The sequence below is a fragment of the Perca flavescens genome, chromosome 10 (assembly GCF_004354835.1).
Source record: "Perca flavescens isolate YP-PL-M2 chromosome 10, PFLA_1.0, whole genome shotgun sequence".
NCBI classification, from domain to species: domain Eukaryota; kingdom Metazoa; phylum Chordata; class Actinopteri; order Perciformes; family Percidae; genus Perca; species Perca flavescens.
Window position 1 is genome coordinate 18491942 of NC_041340.1, and position 24293 is coordinate 18516234.

General features: G+C 43.2%; 3 protein-coding genes across 8 annotated transcripts; 2 read left to right on the forward strand and 1 right to left on the reverse strand.

The window, feature by feature from the left end:
• The first annotated feature begins 63 nt into the window (after positions 1-63).
• LOC114563190 (uncharacterized) lies at positions 64-15808 on the forward strand. Of its 2 annotated transcripts, none has more exons than XM_028590024.1 (6): positions 64-295; positions 8611-8724; positions 8850-10150; positions 10445-11464; positions 11639-11761; positions 14082-15808. In XM_028590024.1, the coding sequence occupies exons 2-6, from the start codon at positions 8622-8624 to the stop codon at positions 14940-14942; spliced, it is 3408 nt and encodes a 1135-aa protein (XP_028445825.1). In that variant the 5' UTR covers positions 64-295; positions 8611-8621; the 3' UTR covers positions 14943-15808. The 2 variants fall into 2 exon arrangements, with proteins under 2 accessions (XP_028445825.1, XP_028445824.1); XM_028590023.1 differs by lacking the exon at positions 64-295 and adding an exon at positions 7271-7485.
• An 849-nt stretch (positions 15809-16657) lies between these two features.
• Positions 16658-19262, reverse strand: LOC114562651 (beta-crystallin A1). The gene is made up of 6 exons (XM_028589210.1): positions 19156-19262; positions 18649-18731; positions 18421-18539; positions 17844-17985; positions 17610-17752; positions 16658-17290 (listed from the first exon to the last, which is right to left on the reverse strand). Exons 2-6 carry the CDS (start codon positions 18721-18723, stop codon positions 17143-17145), a joined length of 627 nt encoding a protein of 208 aa, XP_028445011.1. The 5' UTR covers positions 18724-18731; positions 19156-19262; the 3' UTR covers positions 16658-17142.
• Positions 18407-22309, forward strand: crybb1l1 (crystallin, beta B1, like 1). Of its 5 annotated transcripts, XM_028589205.1 has the most exons (8): positions 18407-18562; positions 19984-20033; positions 20453-20571; positions 20762-20859; positions 20961-21079; positions 21169-21301; positions 21425-21567; positions 21679-22309. In XM_028589205.1, the coding sequence occupies exons 4-8, from the start codon at positions 20767-20769 to the stop codon at positions 21848-21850; spliced, it is 660 nt and encodes a 219-aa protein (XP_028445006.1). In that variant the 5' UTR covers positions 18407-18562; positions 19984-20033; positions 20453-20571; positions 20762-20766; the 3' UTR covers positions 21851-22309. The 5 variants fall into 5 exon arrangements, with proteins under 5 accessions (XP_028445006.1, XP_028445005.1, XP_028445008.1 ...); XM_028589204.1 differs by lacking the exon at positions 19984-20033 and having other exon boundaries at positions 20450-20571; XM_028589207.1 differs by lacking the exons at positions 19984-20033; positions 20453-20571.
• Positions 22310-24293: the final 1984 nt, after the last annotated feature.

Here is a 24293-nt window from a genome sequence, read left to right on the forward strand (position 1 = left end):
ATTTCCAAATTTGAAACTTTTAAGCTGTGGTCAGGTTCATTTTCTACGTGAAGATTAATTTGCAAACACTGCGTACACCTCAGCAAAGTGTTAAGTGTTGACTTTCTCAGCTTTGCTGTGGTCTCCGGTTACACATGCTGACAAGGATAGCTGCCGCGTGCGTGCGTGCGTGCGTGACATAAGTTACACACGAGGGTTGTACATGGACGTGAAAGTGTCTCGGCGTTTCCAGTATGCAACACATGTGAAATTCATCCCACGCAGATTGAGAAGCAGCTGCTGGATCACGAGGGCTGTAAGTGCATGATGTCAGAGTGTGAAAGTTTGGTATTGGTCTTTAATAATGAGTATGTGTCGGCCTGCGTTGCATATGAAGTCACACAATTTCACGGAAAGTTAAATTATTAAATGTAAATGTTGATAAAGAACAAAACATTTTCACACTCGCAGAACTACTTAGATTAGTGTGTAACATGCAAGGGTAGCTAATTATTTGGACCCTGAGGGTCATGGCTATATCCTGGGTGTTTTAGCAACATGGGGGACTTTATATTCTGCAATTATAAACTTGTACGTGGAAGGTATTTTATAGGCTGATCTGGAAGACTAAACTAAATGTTATAAATTATTCTGCTGATTTTCCTGAGTAATTGATTCTTTAGTCTGAAATGTCAGTAAATCGTGAGAAAATATGGCTTTTGCCTTGCAATGAGGTTTCATATCTCAATACACATTTCTACCTATATTAACCTATTTTTAACCTCCTGTAATTTGGATGTCAATCAAGAACATTGTTTTTCAAATCTCACTTGAATAAGAAATAAATTTTAAACATAATATAAGTAGGGGTGCATGATTTGATTCAATATTGATTTTTAGGCTCAAGATTCGATTCAAAATCGATTTTTGATTCAAAAACGATTCTCGATTAAAAAAAATGTAAAGTTTTTTTGGAATTCTATTAATCGATTTTGAATCGGTAGAGCTTGAATCGCGATATGATATGAATGTAAATAAAAATTTTTGCACACCCCTAATGATAAGTAATAAGTGAGGGATGGAAATCAATATTGGTGCCTTTCAAATACTCAAATACCTTCCTTTGATGAACATAAATGTTTTTTTTTAGAAAAGTTAGTTTGTCAGTTGATCTATTTGATCAAACCCAAGAATTTGACCAAGCATTCAATACTTTCATTACTCAACACTTTCATTCCTTTATTGTTTATTGGCCTTGACCAACTGCTACTTTGCTCGTTTGAACGCTATGATGTCTCTCTCTCATGGGTGGGACAAATTCTCTGGGTGGGCAAAGCAGAGAAAGGGGAGGTAACCTTGCTCCTTATGACCTCATAAGGAGAAGATTCCTGATTGGCCCATCTGAGCTTTCATTTTCTCAAAGGCAGAGCAGGATACCCAGGGCTCGGTTTACACCTATCGCTATTTCTAGCCACTGGGGAGGCTGGGGAGGCTGGGGGAACTCATATTAATGTTAAAAAACCTCAGAAAGTGAAATTTCCATGTCATGGGACCTTTTAAGGTTTGCTACTCAGCACTATAAAGTATAATGTTTCCTTATCAAGTTTCTCCTTGTTATTCCTTGGAGTGTTTGGGTAAAGGTTTGAAACAGCATTTAGACCTTCATCTACGGATATACACTACCGGTCAAACGTTTTGTGTCACTTAGAAATTTCCATTCCACTCCATTATAGACAGAATACCAGCTGAGCTCAGTTGCATTGTTTTTTTAACCAGGGCAGCAGATTTCAAATTACATTATGTGTTTACATAATTTCCAAAAGGGTTCTCAAATGTTTTGCAGCTAGCCTTTTAAAATTATATCAGATTAGTAAACAGAATGTGCCTTTGTAACAATGTATGAATGTAGATATTGCATTAAAGATCAGCCACTTCTTTCTACAACAGTCGAGAACCCTTTTGCAATTATGTAAGAACATAATGTAATCTGAAAACTGCTGCCCTGATTAAAAAAAACAATGCAACTGATCTCAGCTGGTATTCTGTCTATAATAGAGTGGAATGGAAATTTCTAAGTGACCCCAAACTTTTGACTGGTATATATATATATATATATATATATATATATATATATATATATATATATATATACAGTACAGGACACACTTTCTCATTCAATGTGTTTCTTTATTTTCATGACTATTTACATTGTAGATTCTCACTGAAAGCATCAAAACTATAAATGAACACATATGGAATTATGTACTTAACAAAAAAGTGTGAAATAACTGAAAACATGTCTTATATTTTAGATTCTTCAAAGTACCCACCCTTTGCTTTTTTGATAACTCTGCAAACCCTTGGTGTTCTCTCAATGAGCTTCATGAGGTAGTCACCTGAAATGGTTTTCACTTCACAGGTGTGCTTTGTCAGGGTTAATTAGTGGAATTTTTCCCTTATTAATAAAAAAGCAAAGGGTGGCTACTTTGAGGAATCTAAAATATAAGACATGTTTTCAGTTATTTCACACTTTTTTGTTAAGTACATAATTCCATATGTGTTCATTCATAGTTTTGATGCCTTCAGTGAGAATCTACAATGTAAATAGTCATGAAAATAAAAAGGAAACGCATTGAATGAGAAGTTGTGTCCAAACTTTTGGCCTGTACTGTACATATATATATATATATATATATATATATATATATATATATATATATATATATATATATATATATATATATATATATATATATGAAAGATCCAAATAATAAAACAGCCGAGAGGTGGGGGTACATTGGGGGTTCTTGGACTCATGACCCCAGTATACTGCATCTAAAACCTTGGCTACAGCCCTGCTAAGATGTGTAAGAGAAGTGTAAAGTATCTGTAGGTTAATAAAAATCCTATAGCTGCACCTGCCACACTGTCATATCATTAGAGCTGTAAAAACCTGCAGAGAAACATTAATGGTTTTGTCCTCTAGCTGCTACACCCATATGAGTGGCAAGTGCGTGCGTATGTCTGTGTTAGTCACTGAATGTGTGAACTGTTTGTAACACACATGCACACACCCTTCCTTAAATTTGAGACCACCTAGCGCAGCAGATTCTCCCTCCCTCCCTGTGTCCTGTCATTTGGTGTCATATCTATTTAGGGCTCCCCCGCTGTTCTTCATTTCCTCTCAATTTCTCTCTCAAGCTCAAATAGAAGCAGCAACATTTAACTCCAGCACACAAGATGCGGGAGAAACTGCCGGGAGGATAAGACCAAAGGAATATAACACTTGTTCAGAGAGGAATGATTGTTGGAAGGAATTTAGCACCGGATTTGTCACAGCGAGCCAGAGTCCACTTTCAGGACAGCACCTGGTCTGTGGGAAACCACACCACAGGGAGATAATGTGAGGCCTAATGCTTCCTTCCACATGATCCCTGAAGCTGATTTGTGGAGGAAAGTCAGTACTTACTGATCAGTTTAAGAGCGACGAGCTGCTCAGTCTTAAATTGTAACTCATGGGTTCCATCGGTGTCCCTTGTCCGTCCTCTACAAACTCAGATGACGAGTCCCCCACACAGCTCCCGAATTCCTCGCGTCACACCTCCCACACCGGGAAGCAGAGCTGCCTGAGCTACGGGGTCTGGGTAGCCTGGGACCACCTCAGGCCCTTCATCCCCTTCTTCCTCATCAGCTTCATGGTTGTGGCCCTCGTCTACCTGATGCAGGCCATCATCTTCGGGGGGCCCTTCAAGGATCCGTACTTCTTTGTCAAGTTCAGCGAGCGCTGGCCCGGGCCCACTCTGGGCCAACAGGACTCTCCGACACCTACCAAATTTTTCAGTCCGGTCCCCTCCTCATCCTTCGAGCAAGTCCTCTTTGAACTGCACAGAGACAACGAGACAACGTGAAGTGTTTGATTACCGAAACTGGAGGAAATGTTTCTTTTCTCTGTGGATATGAGCTCACTAGGGATTTGACCAGCTCTTAGTGCTATTTAAAGCACACAGACTGATATGTTGATTATGTTTATGAGTAATTTATTATTGGCTGTATGTGGAATGCTGTATATGCTAAAGCTGCACTGGGTAGAATGCAAAACAAAAACGGCAGAATTTGAAGTAGAGTGAAACCTCTTCTTGCAGCTCTCCCTTTCCCCAATTTGTTGCACAGGCAATGCATGCCCAGAACAGCCAGTTGGAACGCTTTCTCTCTCTGAAATGACCTGTGATCGACCAAAGTCTCCCGAGTTTTTTTGTAGCCTGAAAACGGAGCCAAGGTGCGGAAGTCTAGTTTTCTCTCAAACCACTTGAAGTACAATATGCTGAAAGATTATTATTATTATGCAACTTTTGCCCAACAACACGAAAAATAAAGTGCCTACCACAGCTTTAACCTACTTGTCCTTTTTACCCCAGGACTACTTATGTTACGGGTTGGAAAATAGCATATAAGACTGGGTGAAAACATCTTCCACCAATGTGCAGCTGTGCTTCTCGAATCAAGGAAAACAAATGGTTTGCTCCAGTCTTTTTCTCTTTGTGATTGGGCCATGATTATATAACAACCTTTTCAATTCCACAGTGCTGCACATTATTAACATAGTTTGTCTCTGTAGTAACTTTTTAAATGTTTTATTTAGAAAGTGTCTGCCTGATATGTACAGTAAAGCACCAATTATATCATTATACGTTTGGCCTGTATTTCGGTCTGTGACAGTAGATGTTAAAGGTGCCCTGCCACAAAAAACGTTTTTACTTGTATTTTTTGAAATATGTTAGGTCCATATGTGTTTGTGTTATGTCGTGAATGTGAAAATGAACTGCTACCTTCTCTGTTAGCTCTAGCCACTGAAAAGAAATAAGTTGAGAAATCAGGCCAATTACAAAAGCTGGTCAGTGTGACGTGGTGTTGCCTGAGCTCATTACTATTCATGAGCTCGCCCAGTTGCGCTGGGTAAAGGATGCTGAAAGCCAGGCTCCCATCGGCTAGCTGTTAGTCAGTCAGAGTCAAGCAGCTTAGCTCGTTGAATATTAATGAGAACTGGCACAAATCGAGCTGAGTCTTCCTGCAGGTGTTCTATACCACGCTAGAATGGCTTCAAACAAGGTAACCAAGGCATTTTTTCCACAAAAAATGTTACAGAGTCCATGGTAGAACTTTTTTTTTTATTTTTTACCACAAAGTAATGAAATACGTGTGGCAGGGCACCTTTAAGGCTTGAGCAAACACTATTTTCCTGAAGCTAATATGATGTTTCAGCAGTCTGTGTTGGACAAATGAATGGAATGGGAATCTTCCAAAGTTACTGTCTTTATAGTTCAAAATTCACACTTTTGTGACTATCTCTCCAACATGGCTTGAGAAGCAAACAGATACTGAAAAGACAGTAACTTTATAAGTTACCAACTTGATTTGAGTAATTCAGACTGCTGAAGACTCATATTAGTTCCAGCTGAACTTCAGAGGGTTTTTTGCACAGCGCTAGGACTGTGGAGGATTGTGTCCCCTATAAACTACTATAAGCTAAAGACAGAATTCGTCTGATGTACAAGAAATTGTCATGTCTAACAAGTCAATAGGCGCGTAACATATCGTAAAACTCGTTAAGATGCCTGTAACACTGTATCATCATATGTTTACACCAATGATCAAACAGGGATGCAGGCAGTAGACATTCAGACTGTGTACAAGACAACGGGTGGATAAAAATAACGCCTTGTTAATTTGTTTAATCATGTTACACAGGGACAGGATATCCAAGGTCGGTCATTAAAATTGTTTACCCCAAAGAAGATCTTACTGTGGCAGAGTTGGATGGTAACCACTAACACAGGGTCATGTTTTCTTGTGTCACAGTATGGCGTGTCTTCAGCCACACTAATGTGCCATGTATAGGGTTTCACCACACTCCACAATAGAAACTAAAAACATCCTTCAGATTTCCAGTTTTTAAAACATTTTCCCGAAATGTATTGCTGTCTTCTACAGAACAAATTGCGACATTTATTTTTCTCAGTAACTATTTAAGTGAATGCTAACCCCCATTTTGATTAAAGATAGTTTATCAAAGCAACTTTTGCTGAATAGCAGCTACTGTGCCACAAATGACCACTGTGGGTTAATGGTGACTATTAAAGTGTAGTGTAACAGTAGCACACATAGAGAAGTCATCAAACCAGCTAAGTAGTCTCAGCTACACAGAAATACATACTAAAACTTTGCTAACATTAGCTAATAGCCACCATAAGTCACACAAGACCAAGTAAGGCTGTAGCAGCAAAGAGGCTCTAGTTTGTGGTTCTGCTATATTAAAGGTGCTCTAAGTGATGTGGCGCTTTTTTAGTTTTTTAGGCTATTTTTGTCACGTTTGCCGTTTGTGGAGCCTCGGCTGTCTTCAGAGACCGCATATTTTTTACAGTGTGTTCAGGGGACAGGCAGCTAGCGGATAGTGAGGAGATGTTTGCTGTATGTGACGAAAAATTTTGTAGCCTAAAAAACGCGTCACATCACTTAGAGCACCTTTTAAGAGGTGCATTTTCTAATATTTTAAAGAAACATCTCAAAGTTCAATGCAATACAATTCAACAGCAGAAAGTTGAATCGACACCTCGCTAACAATAATCAAACCACATTCATGATGGTAGTTTTACCTAGGTAGTGGTGGAAGAAGTATTCAGATATTTTACTTAAGTCACAGTAGCAGTACTACAGTGTATAAATGCTCTGCTTGTTACAGCAGTAAAAGTCATGCATTCAAAATCTTACTTGGGTAAAATTACATTACACAAGTATTAGTATCAAAATATATTAAAGTACTAAAAACAAAAGTACTCCCAATTGCCCAATTTATGTGAACATCACTTTAATGTTGCTGCTAATTTTACAATATATCACAATTTATTAGTTGATTCAAATGTTGTATAAATAATCTAAATATGCAAAGTAACATTGTAACTAAAATTTACAAATAAATGTAGTGGAGTAAAAAGTACAATATTTGCCTCTGAATTGCAGTGCAGTAGAAGTGTAAAGTAGCATAAAATGGAAATACTCAAGTATAGTACAAGTACCTCAAAATTGTAAGTACAGTACTTGAGTAAATGTACTTAGCTACTCCCCACCTATGGTCTGAACCATAGACTGTTAAACGCCACAAATCTAGAGGCTAATCTTTTTGAAGCGAAAAGGGAAGTAGCAGAAGTGAACTATCTTGTGTTTAATGTTGTGTATGTACTCTTTGACTGTCCGTTGCTGTACTTGTGTGGTGACACTCTCGCCCCCTGGCGGCGTAGCGACACACGACAGAGCACCGTTGCTGTTTGATGACCACGCTGACCCGTGGATGACCTCCCCAAAACGGACAGAAAAAACAACTGAAAAACAAAACGATATACTTTCTGTCAGTCTCACATATATATATATATATATATATATATATATATATTTTTTTTTTAACTAATGTTATTTATTTGACGTGGGAACGGATTTATAAGGAGCATTGAGACGGTGAGTGAAGGTGTCCGTCAGCTGCTCGCGTTCACACCGTTTCAATCAGCCTGGAGAAAGTAACTTTAGTTTAAACTGCTCAGGTTGTCCTCAGAAGTGTAGTTAGAATCCATATTGTAATGTGCATGCCATGTTAAATAACAGGTGGTCTGTTATGACTAGTTTACAATCTGGTTGAGTTGTGCACAGCTAGCTGGCTGCTAGCGGTCAGCAGTGATGCTAACCTGCAGGTGTGCAGATTAGAATTTAAACGTTAAAGCACCAGTTCTTGATTTAACCCGTTACAGAGAACAATACATCTAACGTTACTGTCATCGAAGAAAATAAAGTTTTAATATCATTTGTAATGAACAAAATGCTCCTCAAACAATGGGGTTCAGAAATAAACCGACATTTAAGGCTGTTAATATCCGTAAAGAAGTACTCGGTGTTGGATTAAATGGGCAAAATGTAATACTACTAATTACACAGTTCTCTTTCAAAATACGTATTAAAGCCAGAAAACAATGCCTATCAAAATATAGCTACAGTACTTACTCAAGTAATCTGTATACAAATAATACAAGGACACAACTTCAATGTATGATATAAGTTTAATACATCAACACTACAAATTAAGCATTAACCGAAAGAAGAAAATTTGCAAAACACACACAAGATCCTACTCCTAGCCTGTCTTATCAAAGAATTGATTGAGTCATAATACATCTGATCAACACAACAGAGCAAGAGTCAGAAATTTGCTAAGTGAATTCTAAAATAAATAAATATTGTATACATATGGACTGATAATGTTTGTATTGATTGCTATCAGTTCGAAGTCGAGCCTTTTTCTCACACGTGGGTACCATAATAAATTAGTGTATGAAATCGTATTAAATGTCTTATTGAAGCCCTTGGTTTGTTGTACCCTTTCATGAGCCTGATAGAGCACTAAGCAAAAACTGTGTTGCTCATGTCAATGTTAATAAAATATTGTACTTTTATGGGCTGCATGTGCAAAACACCAGTGTTTTAATGTGTACAGTCACAGTTGTGTAAAAAGATATATTTGCACCAAATACAACCTGTCATTATTTTTATTAATTCTCCCTCGCTCTCCTCCTCTCTGCTCCTCCTCTGAAGTGAATGGGGAGATGTGGTGCTACCAAAAACCGGGGTTTGAAGCCCTCCTCATCGCTGAGCTGCAGAAACAGCAACAGTGCAGCCAGTTCTGTGACACTCTGCTCAAGACAGAAGGTATCAATACTCTAATAATAACAGCTAAATTACACACACATTAAACAAACATCCTTTATCCTTTATTCTAGTTTCATGTAGTTGTGGGGGCTATTATCATTACTGACATCTTTCCTCTCCTCCAGGCATATCCGTACCAGCACACAGTTGCGTTCTCTCAGCTGTCAGCCCCCACATCTCCTCCGCTCTGTCCTCCGCGCCCCCGCCCCCTGCAGGACAGAGCCGTCTCTTGGAGTTTCGGGCTCTCGGCGCCTGCACACTGCTCCACATGGTCAGACTGCTGTACTGTGGGGAGATGGCAGGAGAGGGGGAGAATGAAAAGCAAGAGGCTATTTCTGCTGCAGCCAAGCTGGGCATCCATGGGCTTGTGGAGGTCACAAAAAGAGATCGTAAGAGCAGAAAAGAGGAAGGAGAAGGCTGCCATACGGAGGTAGGAGTGCAGACGGAGCCACTGATCTCTGAAGAGAATGAAGGGAGCAGGTGGAGGAGAGAAGTGAGGGATGGGAGCACCTTCCTGTGGAAAGAGACACTGTCAGATGGTGAAAAAGAAACATGGACTCAGACAGAGGAGCAGCAGGTAAACACGGGTCCCCCTTCTCACCCAGCAGCCTCCTTTGAGACCATTGATATTGCTGCTCTTCAGAGTTTTGGAATGACGGACTCCCATCTTTTTCCCCCTGAAATTCCCTACATTCCCATATCCCTCGTCTACCCACCAGATGAAAACCAAACACACCAACCCCTATCTGCTTTCGTAGACTCTATTCAAGAATCCACAGCAGCTGAACACACATCTGTTCCTGTTGTGGCACCGCCGCATGCCTTTGTCCCCCCACCCCTCTTTCCTTTTACCAGCCAAGCGACCTCGTGTGGTGCTGCCTCTCAGAGCTGGTGGGCTGCCCCTAAGGGAGCGTCCAGAAATGTTGCAGCAGCGGAAGACTTGGAGGATGAGCAGTTAGAGCAGTTTCAAGGCAACATCCCAGGATACATCAGCTACTTCCTGAAACCGGACAAGGAGGAGGGCTCCCGCAGGGGGCGAGCAAGGAGTAGGCGGGGAGCAGGGGTGGGAGGAGCCAGGAGAGCCGGGACAGGCGAGAGAAGAGCCAGGAGACCACGAGGAAGAACAGGAGGGAGGGGAAGAGGAGGGTTAACTCAGACAGTGGATGTGCAGGAGGTGGGGGTGAGCAGGCTGCAGAAGTTGTTCCTGCACAGGTGGGGTCTGAGGGCATCCATGCCGGGTCAGGGTGGAGGAGCTGCAGGCAGGAAGTTGTACCTGAAGACCAGAGAGCTTCTGAAGCCAGCCAAGGGGAGAAGAGGGCGCGGCAAAGTGCTGGAGTTCAGCCAGAGTGGAGATGTGCCGGCGTACGGTGAGGGAGGAGGTAACACGCAGCGTGAGGGGAGGAGTACAACGCAGCAGTTTAACCAGGTGAGACGTAACGCAGCGGTTTTAACTTGCATATGATATAATATCTACAAAGTGGCCTCTGCAACCGACCTGTTGGTTAGAAAATATCTTGGGTCCAGCTGTGATTGGTTAATTAAGATGTACCAGCAGTGTTCTGACCAATCATTTAGTTTAAAGAGGATCACAACTCTACTCAGTGATTTGTGAATTGACTCAGATTCAGTCAGAAGTCAGTTTAGCACTATGACACATTTTTATTTCCTTGTACATCTGCACTTTGTATTGTAATTAACCTACTTTTCTCCCCGGTTACAGGATGGTCTTCCTGTTGGCAGAGGTCGGAGGGCGAGGGCCAAACCAACAACATCGGTTTCCTTTTCTTCCCCTCACTTCACATGCTCCAGCGCTCAAACCTCATCCGCATTCAGCCCCGCCCTACAGCCTTCTCCGTCACCTGGCCTGCAGTCTGCAGCCTCTTCATCCCTCCTCCACAGCACCTCCCTCCCTCCTCCACCTCATGAGGATCACCCCGAACACTTTGATCGTCTGCTGGAGGAAGTGATGATGGGCCTCGACATTTTACCAAACAACGGCGACGGTGCTCCGCATTCTCAGCCTCCTCTTCCAACCAGAAGCAGCCATTATGCCTATGGCTCCTGTGGCAATACTTTGGCCCAAAACAAACAACAAGGCTGTACCAGTGGCTTCCTGGAGGCAAATACAGGTTTTCACGGGTCCACACATGTTGTTGCTGTAGCAAGAGGAGCTGGCAGCTCCAGCTCTGCAGTCAGTGAGATGCCCGTTTTGCAGCAGCAGGGAGAGGGAGAGCTGAACAAGATGCTGGACCACTTCCTCCAGTCCTTTGAGCAGCACGTTGACAGCTGTACTGTCAGGGACGAGGTGGAGATGTGTGGTCAAAGCTGCACAGAGACTAGCCAGCCTCACACTGTCCATCGCAAATACAGAAAAACCAAGACCCCTCACACCCCTCATCTACAGAATACACACACGCTGCATCCAGCCAGACACTCTGAAATAACTGAACTGCAACAGAGTGATGAAACTGAAAGACTGCGGAGATGTTCACAGCCATGCAAGGCTTCTGCTTGCGGTGCCGCTCCCCCGAAACATACAGCATCACCGGGGAAAGTCAGAGCGCCAGCCAAACGACGGAAAAGGGCGCGGAAACCAGCGTCATCAAGTGACGCAAAGACCAAAAGTATTCATGACCGAGGAAACAAGCAGCTGAAGCAGATGCCTGTGGTGAAACTGGAGAGGAGTGGCCCGCTGCCAGCCCAAGTTAAACTGCACCAACCCAGCTGTCCGGAAGTCCAGGTGATAAACTTTTCTAACTACTCAAATGATGCTTCTGGTGATGTCGGCTGTCACGATCATTCGTGTCAAAGTCGGATAGCTGATATTAAACGAAGAGTGTAATTGGATTGTGACAGCCACAGAATGAGAAAGAAAATGTATCAAATGGTTTGTCTGTCCGTATACATTTTTCAGAAACTGGCAAAAACAAAGACCGGTGCATCATCCCGGAAATACCCACGTGAAATGGTTCAGCCATTCTCATGGAGCACAAAGGTGTACCCAATCAGGAGTAGGTTTAGAGAAGCACATATCATGGTGAGCATTGACCTTTCCTTCTAAGACCTTAGGCAAATGTGTATTCCAAACATCTTTTCTTTTAAGAAAGAGGCACCATGTTTTGAGCCACACTGGCAGCGAGGTTCTCAAGATGGCAGTGACTGAAATATGTCAACAACCATTGGATGGATTGCCATGAGAAATTTTGTACAGACATTGACACTAACCCTTACTTTTCCTCTAACACATCCAGCAAGCCAAAGTGTTCACTTATCCTGAGAAATATGAGATCTTTCTCTAAATAGATTGGCACAAACTTTGTACCGACATCTCAGGATGAGACGGCTCCCAGGCCAAGAAGCCTGCTTAACTGTTGAGATCCTTTATCTTTTGGTGTAGCGCAATCATCAGGTCAAAACTTCGACCAATACTCTGGTTTATGACCACATACCTGTAAAATTAAAGACATTCCCAGCAATTTTAGCAGCATTTTATGTTTTGTGCTAATTAACAAACGTTAGCATGCTAACTCGATAAACTAAGATGGGGAACATGTTAAGCGTTATACCTGCTGAAAAATCAGCATGTTAGTATAATGACGTTAGCGTTTAGCTTTAAAGCACCACTGTGCATAATTACAGCCTTGCAGAGCTGCTAGCATTGCTAGCAATTGACTATTGGTCTTGTTTTTGTATAAGTACAGTGGGGGAAATAAGTATTTGACCCCTTGCTGATTTTGCAGGTTTGCCCACTTACAAAGAATGCAAAAATCTACAATTTTAATCATATGTACATTCTAACAGTGAAAGACAGAATCCCAAAGAAAATTCCAGAAAATCACATCATATGAATTTATTAAAATTGATAACCATCTGATGAGGAAAAACAAGTGTTTGACCCCCTGGACAAACAGCATGTTAATATTTTGTAGAAAAGCCATTATTGGCCAGCACAGATGTCAAACGGTTTTTATAGTTGGTGACAAGGTTTGTGCACATTTCGGCAGGGATGTTGGCCCACTCCTCCCTGCAGACAGCCTCCAAATCATTCAGGTTCCGAGGTTGTCGCCTGGCAACTCAAATTTTAAGCTCCCTCCAAAGATTTTCAATCGGATTCAGGTCTGGAGACTGGCTAGGCCACTCCAGAACCTTGATGTGCTTCTTCTTCAGCCACTCTTTTGTTGCTTTGGCGGTGTGCTTAGGGTCGTTGTCGTGCTGAAACACCCATCCTCGACCCATCTTCAGCTCTCTCACTGAGGGAAGGAGATGTCGGTCCAGAATTCCACGATACATGGCCCCGTCCCATCCTCCCCTCAATACGATGGAGTTGTCCCGTCCCCTTGGCTGAAAAGCACCCCAAAGCATGATGTTGCCACCACCATGCTTGACGGTGGGGATGGTGTTCTTTGGGTTGTACTCGGTGTTCTTTGCCCTCCAAACACGACGAGTTGAGTTGAGGCCAAAAAGTTCTATTTTGGTCTCATCTGACCACATCACCTTCTTCCAGGCCTCTTCTGAGTCGTCCAGGTGGTGAATGGTGAACTTCATGCGGGCCTGTACATGTTTCTTCTTGAGCAGGGGGACCTTGCGTGCGCTGCAGGATTTCAATCCATGACGGGCGTAGTGTGTTACCAACCGTTTCTTTTGTAACTGTGGTCCCAGCTGCCTTCAGTTGATTCATCAGTTCCCCCCTGTAGTTTTGGGATGATTCCTCACCGTTCGCATGATCAGGGACACCCCACGAGGCAAGATCTTGTGTGGAGGCCCAGACCGAGGGAGGTTGGCGGTGGTGTGGTGCTTCTTCCATTTCCTGATAACTGCACCGACAGTTGATCTTTTCTCTCAAGTTGCTTTCCGATTCTCTTGTAGCCCATCCCAGCCTTGTGCAGATCAACAATCTTGTCCCTGATGTCCGTAGAAAGCTCTTTGGTCTTGCCCATGGTGGTGATGTTGGATGCTGGTTGTTTGGGTGTTGACAGGTGTCTTTTATACAGGTAACGAGGTGAGGCAGGTGTATTTCATGTAGACAATTGGTTCGGATTGGGGCTGTGTCTTAAAGAAAGACTAACTGGCTTGTAGGAGCCAGAATACTTGCTGTTTGTCCAGGGGGTCAAATACTTGTTTTTCCTCATCAGATGGTTATCAATTTTAATAAATTCATATGATGTGATTTTCTGGAATTTTCTTTGGGATTCTGTCTTTCACTGTTAGAATGTACATATGATTAAAATTGTAGATTTTTGCATTCTTTGTAAGTGGGCAAACCGGCAAAATCAGCAAGGGGTCAAATACTTATTTCCCCCACTGTATAATTATTAATTATATATTATTATATATATTAACGTTAATGTGTTTTAAAGGACAGCCTGCCCTTTCTTGAGGAGCCACCCTCAGCAGGCCTACCAAGACCAAGGCGAGGCAGGCCAAAGAAAAATGGACAAATTCTCAGTTTTTCTAGTGGTGGGAGTTCAGCACCACTTATTCAGCCACAGCCTGTGGAGCCCTGTTGCGTCGATGAACGACTAGAGAGAAACCAAGAGAGACATGAAGAAGAATTGAGCGTCCTGCCACAGGAAGAGGCAGAGGCACCTACAAGCAGGGGAGAGAAGAGGGGAGCAGAGTCCGAGAAGGAGACCAGTGACGTGGCCACTGTGGCCAAGAGGGTTTGCTTTGAGCGAATGGCCCAGCTGACCTCTGAAACGTGCACACTAAGCTCTGAATCTCCAGACTTTGTCTCTGAACCAGCAACCAGAGAGCCACAGGACGTTTCCAGTGTAGGGCATCGCATACAAAGAGAACAACGGGAGGAAGAACCAGCGCGGAGAAAAATCCAACTCAGGGAAACCGTGGGAAGTTTGATGGGTGAAGAGATACAGAGCAGCGATGACGAGATCATCGACGTGGATGGACCGACTCTGTCGCCTTTTGTCAAAGTGAAGCCTTCTGTTTCACCCTCCTCACACTCAGCCAGAGAGCTGAGTCTGGGGTCGACGGGCAGCTGGGAAGAGGACGACGACGAGGACATTGATGTGATTGGCGGTGCCAGTCCCGCTCCTGATCCGGTGATCATCAGCTGGACAGAGTCTTCAGAAGAGGAAGGAGATGAGGATGTTGATGTTGTCGGTGAAAAGACAGACTACGCTTCATCGGCGGTGTTGTCCACTGTGAGTAAAGGTGAGCTTGTTGACAGAAAATATCAGACTGAGGTGCTCTTACGTTAGCTTCTGTGACGTGCAGTTTTCTTTTCTACCCGTCTTCCTTAGTTTGTGTTATTTCCAACATTTCCCAGAAGACATTCACTGAATTTCTTTCATTTAGTGAGTTGCACGGCGGGGAGAGAGATAGAGATCAAGACAAAATGTGGTTTCATCATACATGTCTTCTGTTTTTATTGCGTCCACCTCCATGTGCAAACACACTGACAATCACGTGAAGGATTTTTGTTTTCCTATTCTACCAATGTTTAGGAAAAGAAGAGTTGTGAGCAACATGTTAGCTATTTGTTTGGATTGAACGAAAGGAAAGTTTGTTTGTTTTTTAAAATCTTGAACGTGCATCATGATGCATAAACACACTTTAATCAGTAACAGTTTATATGCAGCTATTCAGTTTCAGCTCTTGAGTTGAGTATACAGATTTAACCATTGTCAAACTGTTAAAGGTGACTGGAATCGTTCATTCTTTTTGCACTTTAAAGATATTTAGCCACTGACTACGTAGAGTTACAGAGTAGTTACTGCTATGTTCAATAATTTGTGATTGTTAAGCAGACATGTTCAGCAAAGTTTGTTTTAACTGTTAAGTGTTGAAAACAAGACTAACCAAGCAGTTTAGAAAGAGGTTCGCTGCAAAGAAAATCAGGTTTATGTACCGTCAAAGGAATTAAGAGTGTTTTATTAGTTGTGAATATGACTATGACTGTATTAGTTGTAAATATGATTGATAATGTCAGCCTCTGTTTTGCCACTGTTTGTTTTAAATGTTCCAGGAAAACTTGTGTCTTATCTCTCAGGTTATGTTTGATAATGTTCCCTGTGGCACTTTTGAGTCTCGGACTCTGATTTCTAGAATAAAAACGTTGTCTCTAGTTCCTGCAGCCGCTCTATTCTGTGACTCCAAATGCAAATGAGGCTCATCTTCAGGGTGTAGATTTCATTTTAAAATGTACAAAGAATTTAAAATACCAACACAACATGTATTTAAGTCAAAATGTCCAATAATCCTGGAATCACACAGTCGGAGGGTTACAACTAAAATGCGCATTGTTAGCTCATATTTGGTTTCAGTTTGAGTGTCCCCCAGGACATTTCTGCTGCGTTGGATTGGACATGTTTGTGTTGTCTGTGTGTAGCACATTCCTTTATGTTGCATATTGTCAAAATGGCAAATGTCTCAACATGTTTCTCAATTTTTTTTACTTGCAACCTTTTTGTTTTGTCAGAGTGGTGAAGCTATTTTATTCATTTAGTTGTGTTTTGTCCGTTTGCATGTTGTTGCGTTCAGCTCTCTCAGCCACCATACTAGACCGTGTCAGTAACAAACTGTATGTCTTTGAGAGGAATAACTGAAGATGTTCCTCCTATGCTGTCCTCTTCCCATTAGTCCTCCCCTTCCTTTACATCATGCTGTCTGCCTAATTTAGCACCTTAGATTGGCAGGTAACCCTTTAAATGCCGATAATCTGTGTGGTTGCAAGTACCACTTAACCCCTGAGTTGAAATGCGGCTGTAAATCTTGTTGGACTTAGTTTCAGTAGCAAGACATCAATACAAACTTCTGAAACTACTCCTGCAACATGTCACTTTTTCCGCCACTGTGAAAACTTTCACAATGAAAACCCATTGCAACCACAACCCCTGTTCTCTGTGAAGAGAAAAACTACGTTTACAGGCACCTTTTAAACCCTGCATATGTTATATAGACTAATGAAACAAGATTAGATGAAGTGAAAATTAGTTTATTAGTTATCAACCTCCTACATAACAACAAAACACATCTGAGCTGCACTGAGGAGACCTGGCCGGACGCCATGCTGTAGCTTCATCTTCCCCTCTGTTTGGATCCAGCTCACTGAAGAATTGCTCTAGTCGTCGCCCAGCTCAGGTGAGGAGTACAGCGCAGGTGTGTGTGAGTGTGTAGGGACCTCCAAACCAAATAAAAAGACACTGTGTGAGTGTCAGTTATGTCAGCAATGTGTTTGTGTGGAGCGTGTGTTTCCCTGTGCTTTAATAGTGCGATATTGTCTTTTATCACACTCTGGCTGCGGCTGTAAATCAGTAGTGGTGTTGGGGCGGCTCTTGCGGCTCAAGTCAAGAGGAAGGAAAGGATTGAAGAGAGAAGGAAAGAAAGAGGAAGGGGGTTTAGGGTGAAGGGAGTGGGGTCGAGGGGGAGCTGCTGTCTCAGTCTCAGCCTGTTGTTCTCTCAGTGCTGGATGCGCCTGATGGACTGGATCTGGGGGGTCTGGCAGTGGGAGCCCCAGTTCCTCCAGTGCTGGTAGTCTCCACTGTGTCTCTCACACTCCATGATGTACTGCTGGCCCCTGTAGCCAGGGTGCTGGTAGCACACAAAGCTGTGGGAGAAGGAAACGAGGGTTAGTGGGACTATTTCAAGAGCTGCTGTGACAAACGTGGGAATTTAGTACACACTTGGAGCTTTCAGTTGGAATGTCTGTTGCGTGTAATACAAGCTAATGAGGAACTGTTAGTGACAAACAATGTACATGTTTGTTTGTCAAGCGATAGTGGGACATAGAACAGAAACTAAGGTGGATTTTAATTGGATGCTTCAGTGTAAACCACCTGGAAAGTGGAGGAGCATTTGGAAAAGTGTGTCCTGATAAAATGCATCTTATCAGCGCTGTTCACACCATCCGATTCACTGTAACTTACGCGCCGCACTGCACGTGCATGGAGCCAACTTCAGGCATCATCCAGCCCATGGCCTGCAGAGAGGGGTAGTCGTCACAGATCTCCACATTGCGGCCCATGAAGTTCTCCCTCTCAAAGATGATCATGCGGCTGCTCTGGTGGGACTGCGGGAGATAAAAGAAACTGTTGGATTCTGGGCTCCTGAGGTTAATTGTTGATTGTCACCTGAAGACTTGAGAGACAGGATGTACTCACGGCGCAGTAGATGGGGCGCAGAGACATGAGGCGCTCCACATGGTAGGAGAGGGAACCGCTGTAAGCGTCCCAGTGGGGGTACTCTCCTCTCTCCAGGATGAACTGCTGCCCCTGGAAGTCATGGTGCTCAAAACCCACCCAGCTTTTCAGAGAGAGAGAGAGAGAGAGAGAGAGAGAGAAAGAGCTGTGAACATCCCTTTGCTGTATGTCCATCTGAAGACGTTTGTTTCTGTAACTTAACAGTGTGCGTCTTTGATATTTTGAAGACAAAAAAAAAATGACGTTACCAAAATGGATTTTGGAGAATTAACCCATCTCTTTTTCTACCAGGCTTAAGAGCTACAGTACAAAACCACGCAGCTCCTTTTGCATAGGTAGCAACTCAATTGTCTCATTGCTTAAAGCTTCCCACATGACTCCTCTTGTTTGGGGGGTGGGTGTATTAGGGGAAACAAACGGGACTAATGGTTTTCCTTGATTCATCCGATCAGTGGATTTCATTAACGTTTTGTACAATCGGAATACTGAGTCTCATTTTTGTCCTGTTTTTACCAAAGTGAAAGTTTGAGAGACTTACGCTCCGCTCTCCACCCTGATGGAGCGGATGTTGTCCAGTCCGCAATCCTGAATGTTGCAGCACTCAGAGGTGAACTCCAGGCACTTGCCCTGGAAATGCTCCTGCTCGAACACAGTCACCTGAAGGCGAGGAGCAGGGGATGGTAAGTATTAGTTGGCAATAAGGTTGTTCGGTTCATCGTCCTTTACCTCTCAGTATCGAGCAGAAGCTGTGCTCAAGAGTGTTTACCTTGAAGAAAGGAGCCATGCCCATTCCTGAGTTGACCAGCGGCTGCATCATTGGGGACCTTGTAGTTCTGTACATCTTTACTCCTGAGGTTCGAATGAGAACAGAGAAAATGACAGCGAATTAAGGTAGCGTTATAAGCAACGAGATATGGGTGAAACAGTGTCGGAGAAGGAATGTCTATTAGAAACACTGTTTGGCATGTTTTTCTTAGTGTAAAATATGTTGGTGTTCAATTTCCACTTACAGGAACACCACAGAAATCATTTGGCTGATAGGCAGCTACAACTCATCTGAACTCAAAAATCTGGAGGCCAAAAACAGTAAATGTACTCACTTTTTAGGCTTTAAAAAAAAATCAGAAATATGAAATACAATTCTGATAACAGTTAAATGTGTTGTACAGGTGTTTCAGAAAGTGCTTTTGGTTTTCGGTGTCTGCGTGAAGCAGCTGGAGTGCACCTGTCTGTCTGATCCTGAGCTGTGTTGAGAGCAGAGATGCATCCTTACCTAGATTGGCACTTTATTGGAAGAGTTCGATAGTGGTACGCGCCTACGGCCTGCCTCGCGTAGAGCTTTGAGAGAACCTGGCGCTTCAGTTTTATACCGACGGTCGGGGAGCGCGCCTGCTGGTGCGCGTCCACGGTTCTGATTCGGCCCATGCACACCGCCCATTTGGAACAGCGGTAGCGCCAGCAGCGAGGCGCGTCCCCTGATTGGCTGCGTGGCTGCTGGATGCTGTTGTCCTGCTCCAGCGGGGCCAGCTCAGCAGATCCCATAGTGCTGCTGGGGCTCCGAAACAAAAGCGCTCCGGTATGTTCGGATCCCGGTCAGCAGTCCAGCGCGTGCCCAGGCACAAAGGGCCGGGGTCGGGGAGGAGAATATGGGGATTAACGGCGGAGCAGAGAGGCACCGCGGGGGGACAGAAGGAGATAACCGGGTGGCTCTGTATTTATGTATAGAAAGGCCAGAGAGCGATAAGTTTCATTTTAGTGCTGTTCACACAATGGCATGTCACCAAACGATCTTGCGTGCGGTCCTTGAAGGGTGCAGGTTATACACACACACACACACACACACACACACACACCTGTGTACACACACAGATGTGTGGTTTAGCTAGATTAATGGTTTCCAAAGTGGAGTCCATCACTCCCATTACACGTTTGTGCACTGAATGCAACAGTTTCTGATGAAAGTTTCCCTGCATTCACATCCCACAAATTAAATCAAACATACCAAAATAAATCACCTCAGATTATGTTTGGCTGAAGAAATCCTAACCTATCAAACGGGGGTCTGTGGTTTTATGCCCAAATGTGGTGGTCTGTCTTCCAGATGAAAGGTTTGGGAACCTCAGACCTTCAAGTGAAGAATTTCATTCAGATGTATGTATCACACATGCATTTTACTCACTGACATTATCATGTAGCCTGGAACATTTCTATTAAATTACATTTAACTAACGTCCGTTTATGTGCATGCAGTTTTAAAGCCACACACTCATGTAGCCACGAATGTAATCAAGCCTGTCCAAGTATACTGGTTTATAATTTGAACAAGTGGATTGGTGTGTTGACAGGAGAATGAAGAATATGAAACATGAAACTAAATTACTATGATTTAGGGTACATTATTTACCCTCTAAAAGTTGATGTCAGGAACATCAGCTTGTATTTCATTAGTTCTGTTAGTAACTGGTCCTCTAAACTGGTCTGTTCTCCTCCTCTGCGTCCGCCCATCCCCTCTGTCCGTCCCTCTCTGATGATGTGGGGTTTCTTTTGTCTCGCGTCTCTGACCTCAGCAGGTTTGTTTCTCTCTCCATAATCCCTCTCCCATGGGCGCCAGAGTATAAAAGGGACGGGCGCACTCCGAGCCGCACACACTTTGAGTGAGGCTCGTCGTAGGCATCGCACACACAGACAGGTAAGGTACACGCACATACTGTGAACCTGTGGAGATACAAATCCGGAGGAGGAGGCATAGATGAGACCAAAATATACAGATTATTCTGTATACCTTTTAAAATCTCAATACTCTTACGCCAGTGAAAACAGGTTAGATTTGTCGCATAAGTGTATCCTCTCTCAGTGTTTTTCCCTCTCTTTCCACCCAGCAATCATGTCCAGTGGAGATAAGTCCAAGACTTCTTCCCAGACCGACGGAAAGGCTGCTCAGAGCAAGAAGTCTGAGATGGGAATGATGGCCTACAAGGTGGGTGGCTCTCACACTGAGATACTGTAAATTCAGTTTATCATATCGCAGACCCTTGCTGTTGTGTTACTGACTCATCTGTGTGCATCTGCCCCCTCTAGATGTACGTGTTCGACCAGGAGAACTTCCAGGGTCGCATGATCGAGATCAGCAACGAGTGCATGAATGTGTGTGAGATGGGCATGGACCGTGTGCGCTCCCTGCGCGTTGAGTGTGGACCGTAAGTTTAAAAATATATATATTTATACATATATATATTTAAAACACTTGTCTTTGCATGGATACTTCATAATATTGTCTCCGTTACAGCTTTGTGGGCTACGAGCAGATGAACTTCTGCGGTGAGATGTACATCCTGGAGAAGGGAGAGTATCCTCGCTGGGACTCCTGGAGCAACTGCCAGAAGAACGACTACCTGCTGTCCTTCAGGCCCGTCAGAATGGTAAAAAGAAAGAGAAAAAAAAACAAAAAACACACTTGGTTTGATACTCTCAAGTTTCCCTTTTCTCTTTTGCTTTCAACTGCTCCCTGAACTAGTGTATCTCCCTGTTTTTCTCTCTTCCAGGACCCTGAGAAGCACAAGATCTGCCTGTACGAGGTGGGAGAGTTCAAGGGCCGCAAGATGGAGATCATGGATGATGACGTTCCCAGCCTGTTCTCCTACGGCTTCACCGACAGAGTGGGCAGCATCATTGTCAGCTGTGGAACGTGAGTACACGGTGGCTGCAGGTGTCACTGATAGAGCTCGAAGACAGGGCTGAAATGAGATCCACTTAAAATCAATCCTATACTGACATGTTTCCTCTTTTTTTCCTCCAGCTGGGTGGGATACCAGTTCCCTGGATACCGTGGCAGCCAGTACCTGCTGGAGAAGGGCGACTTCAGGCACTTCAACGAGTATGGCGCCCGCCATCCTCAGTTCCAGTCCGTGAGGCGTATCCGCGACATGCAGTGGCACCAACAGGGCTGCTACACCATGGCCAGCAAGTGAGGCTCAGGGAAGGAGAGAAAGAGAAAGAGTGGAAGTGAGGGAGAGGGGCGGAGGAAGAGGGAAAGGGGGAGAGATGTCTGAGGCCTTACCTCAGTACCTTAAACGGTCTTTGATCTAACACAGTGAGGGGAAGAGTGAGGATCTAGATCTGTCCCTGATTGGACACCTCAGTGGAAGGTCCAGCTGGACCACCCTCCATTCCTCCCTGTCTCTTCTTTTCTCTTTCTCCCCTATGGGCTGAGCTTTGCTTTCCCCCCTTTTCTCCCTTTTTTAATCCCTCACTTCATTCCCCTCCACAGTCCTCTGAGACACCAAAGAGGGAACACGACACCTCTTGCTGTTTTACACACTTGATTCTCGGCTCAGGGTATGATGCACCATGGGAAACTGAGTCCCTAGAGCCCCCTGCCCCCCGACTTCTTGCCCCTGTGCATTGCACACCCTCTCTGCTGTACAGAATCCTGGCCAAGTTTTCAATAAAAAGGAAAATCTTGATTTCAAAGATGTTGTTGTTGTTACTTACTACTTAAAAATCCCCTAAATCAAAATGTTAATGAACCAAACATAAATAAAATAATAAGATGAATACAAATGTGAGATGAATCCTTTCTGATTTTTCATTAATCAATCACTACTTTTCTGAAGCTCTGTATTTTGGTTGCTAGCTGGACACCAAATATTGTGTCATGCTTGTCGTCAAACTTTTGTTAAATGTATTTTTGGGATTTAAAGTGAGTAAACACTATTGTATCATGCTGAATGGGGGTTTGAAAGCTTTGCCTAGTCAGCTACAAAAAACACACACACACAAAAGTTACACAATGCTTTGTAAAAAAAAAAGTGCAGTGTATAGAAAAAAGAGAAAGTTGTCCAACAGGCCAGTTTCCATATTGGTGTGGAGCCTGCTGCATTGTGTAACACAGGCTTTGTTATAACAACAGGACACACCCACATTTCTGCTGATGTTCAGCCTCTTATCTACTGGTATTTTCAGTTAAAAAAGATACACTCCTACTGTCACTAGAGCCAAAAGCAGCTGACCTGGGGGAAAAGATGCAGTATGATAAATAATTCCGTCATGGGTTAAGGATAGCATTAGGCCTATTCCTTGGCATACAGTAGGTAAAAAGAATCTGCCTTACTTAATCACTAATTTAACGCTCCACTCAGCAAGCAGCTAAGAGACCCAAATTAAACACACCCATGATGTTGACGAACAGGTGCATGCTGGGTGTAGCTAACATGCTAAATGCTAAAATGCTCATGGTGGATCCTCCAGCAGTGAGGGTGTGTGAGGACTTTCTGCTGTGTGTGTGCCTGTTAATCCCTGCAGAGCCTCCTTCATCTTAAAATGTTTGAACACTTCGAGGAGCGTAGTGGGACCAGAGAGGCTCAGTGGACGGGTTCTATTATCACTGAGAGTAAACGAGCAGAGAAGTTGAACTTAGAGCAGACTAAGGAGGACTTCGTGGTGCACAAGAAGTTCAGACAGGTGAGTACAACAACACACTTTTCTAGTGTTTATCAATGTAGCGTTGTGTGTGTGTGTGTGTGTGTGTGTGTGTGTGTGTGTGTGTGTGTGTGTGTGTGTGTGTGTGTAGGGGAGACCGGGGTTGGTTGGCACACAGCTATTTTCTGGTCCTTTAGACCACAAACAAAAATGTAACATCAAAATGTTTGCTTTCTTGACTTGCACTTATCTAATGTTACTATGTTGAAAACATCTGAAAGTCACTAACTTTTTTTGGTGAGGGTAACATTAACATTTAAAAGGAAAACGTGTTCTAGTTAATAGACATTGGAATCAGCTACATTTTGACATAATATTTGAAAGTCTGGGAAGAGTGATGGCAGCTGGCTAATGCCATCACAACGTTGGGTCAAATGTGAGTGGGGTTGGTTGTGCCAACGATAGTTTTCTTGTTCATTAACTTGTAACTGTTACTGTATATTTAGTCTGGGTATTTTAAGAGGTTAATTAATTATTAATTTTTATTATTATCTTGAATGGTCAGTGGTGGCAAAAGTAATTAGACATTCCTACTGATAAATTGCTTAAATGTTGTTTGGTTTTAAAAAGGGGCAGATATTCTATTAAATGTTAATGTTTTCTGGTTCTTCTTTGGATTAAATGTTCTACCAAACTGTTTCTATTGGTTGCTTAATTTTTTGTAATTATAGTATTTCAACATTGTGCCAACCAACCCTGTGATGATGCTACCTTAACTAGCTTAGCACGACAGCGGCATAACCATAGGGCAGGGGTCTTCAACGTTTTTCAAGCCAAGGACCCCTTAACTGAAAGAAAGACGGAACAGGGACCCCCTGCTACATATATTGTAGAAAATTAAGTTGCATATTAAACTGGGCCTACAATAACCTGTGGGGCCGCCTAAAACCTTTATACATATATTTTTGCATAGAATACTAAGATATTAAAGTA

Coding starts and splice junctions, on each gene's coding strand:
- LOC114563190 (XM_028590024.1), top strand. CDS start 8,622: ATGTGGTGCTACCAAAAACCGGGGTTTGAAGCCCTCCTCATCGCTGAG. Junction 8,725..8,849: donor CACTCTGCTCAAGACAGAAG/GTATCAATACTC, acceptor CCTCTCCTCCAG/GCATATCCGTACCAGCACAC. Junction 10,151..10,444: donor CAACGCAGCAGTTTAACCAG/GTGAGACGTAAC, acceptor CCCCGGTTACAG/GATGGTCTTCCTGTTGGCAG.
- LOC114562651 (XM_028589210.1), bottom strand. CDS start 18,723: ATGTACAGAACTACAAGGTCCCCAATGATGCAGCCGCTGGTCAACTCA. Junction 18,540..18,648: donor GCATGGCTCCTTTCTTCAAG/GTAAACACTCTT, acceptor CCTCGCCTTCAG/GTGACTGTGTTCGAGCAGGA. Junction 17,986..18,420: donor ATCAGGGTGGAGAGCGGAGC/GTAAGTCTCTCA, acceptor CTCTCTGAAAAG/CTGGGTGGGTTTTGAGCACC.
- crybb1l1 (XM_028589205.1), top strand. CDS start 20,767: ATGTCCAGTGGAGATAAGTCCAAGACTTCTTCCCAGACCGACGGAAAG. Junction 20,860..20,960: donor TGGGAATGATGGCCTACAAG/GTGGGTGGCTCT, acceptor TGCCCCCTCTAG/ATGTACGTGTTCGACCAGGA. Junction 21,302..21,424: donor CCTTCAGGCCCGTCAGAATG/GTAAAAAGAAAG, acceptor TCTCTCTTCCAG/GACCCTGAGAAGCACAAGAT.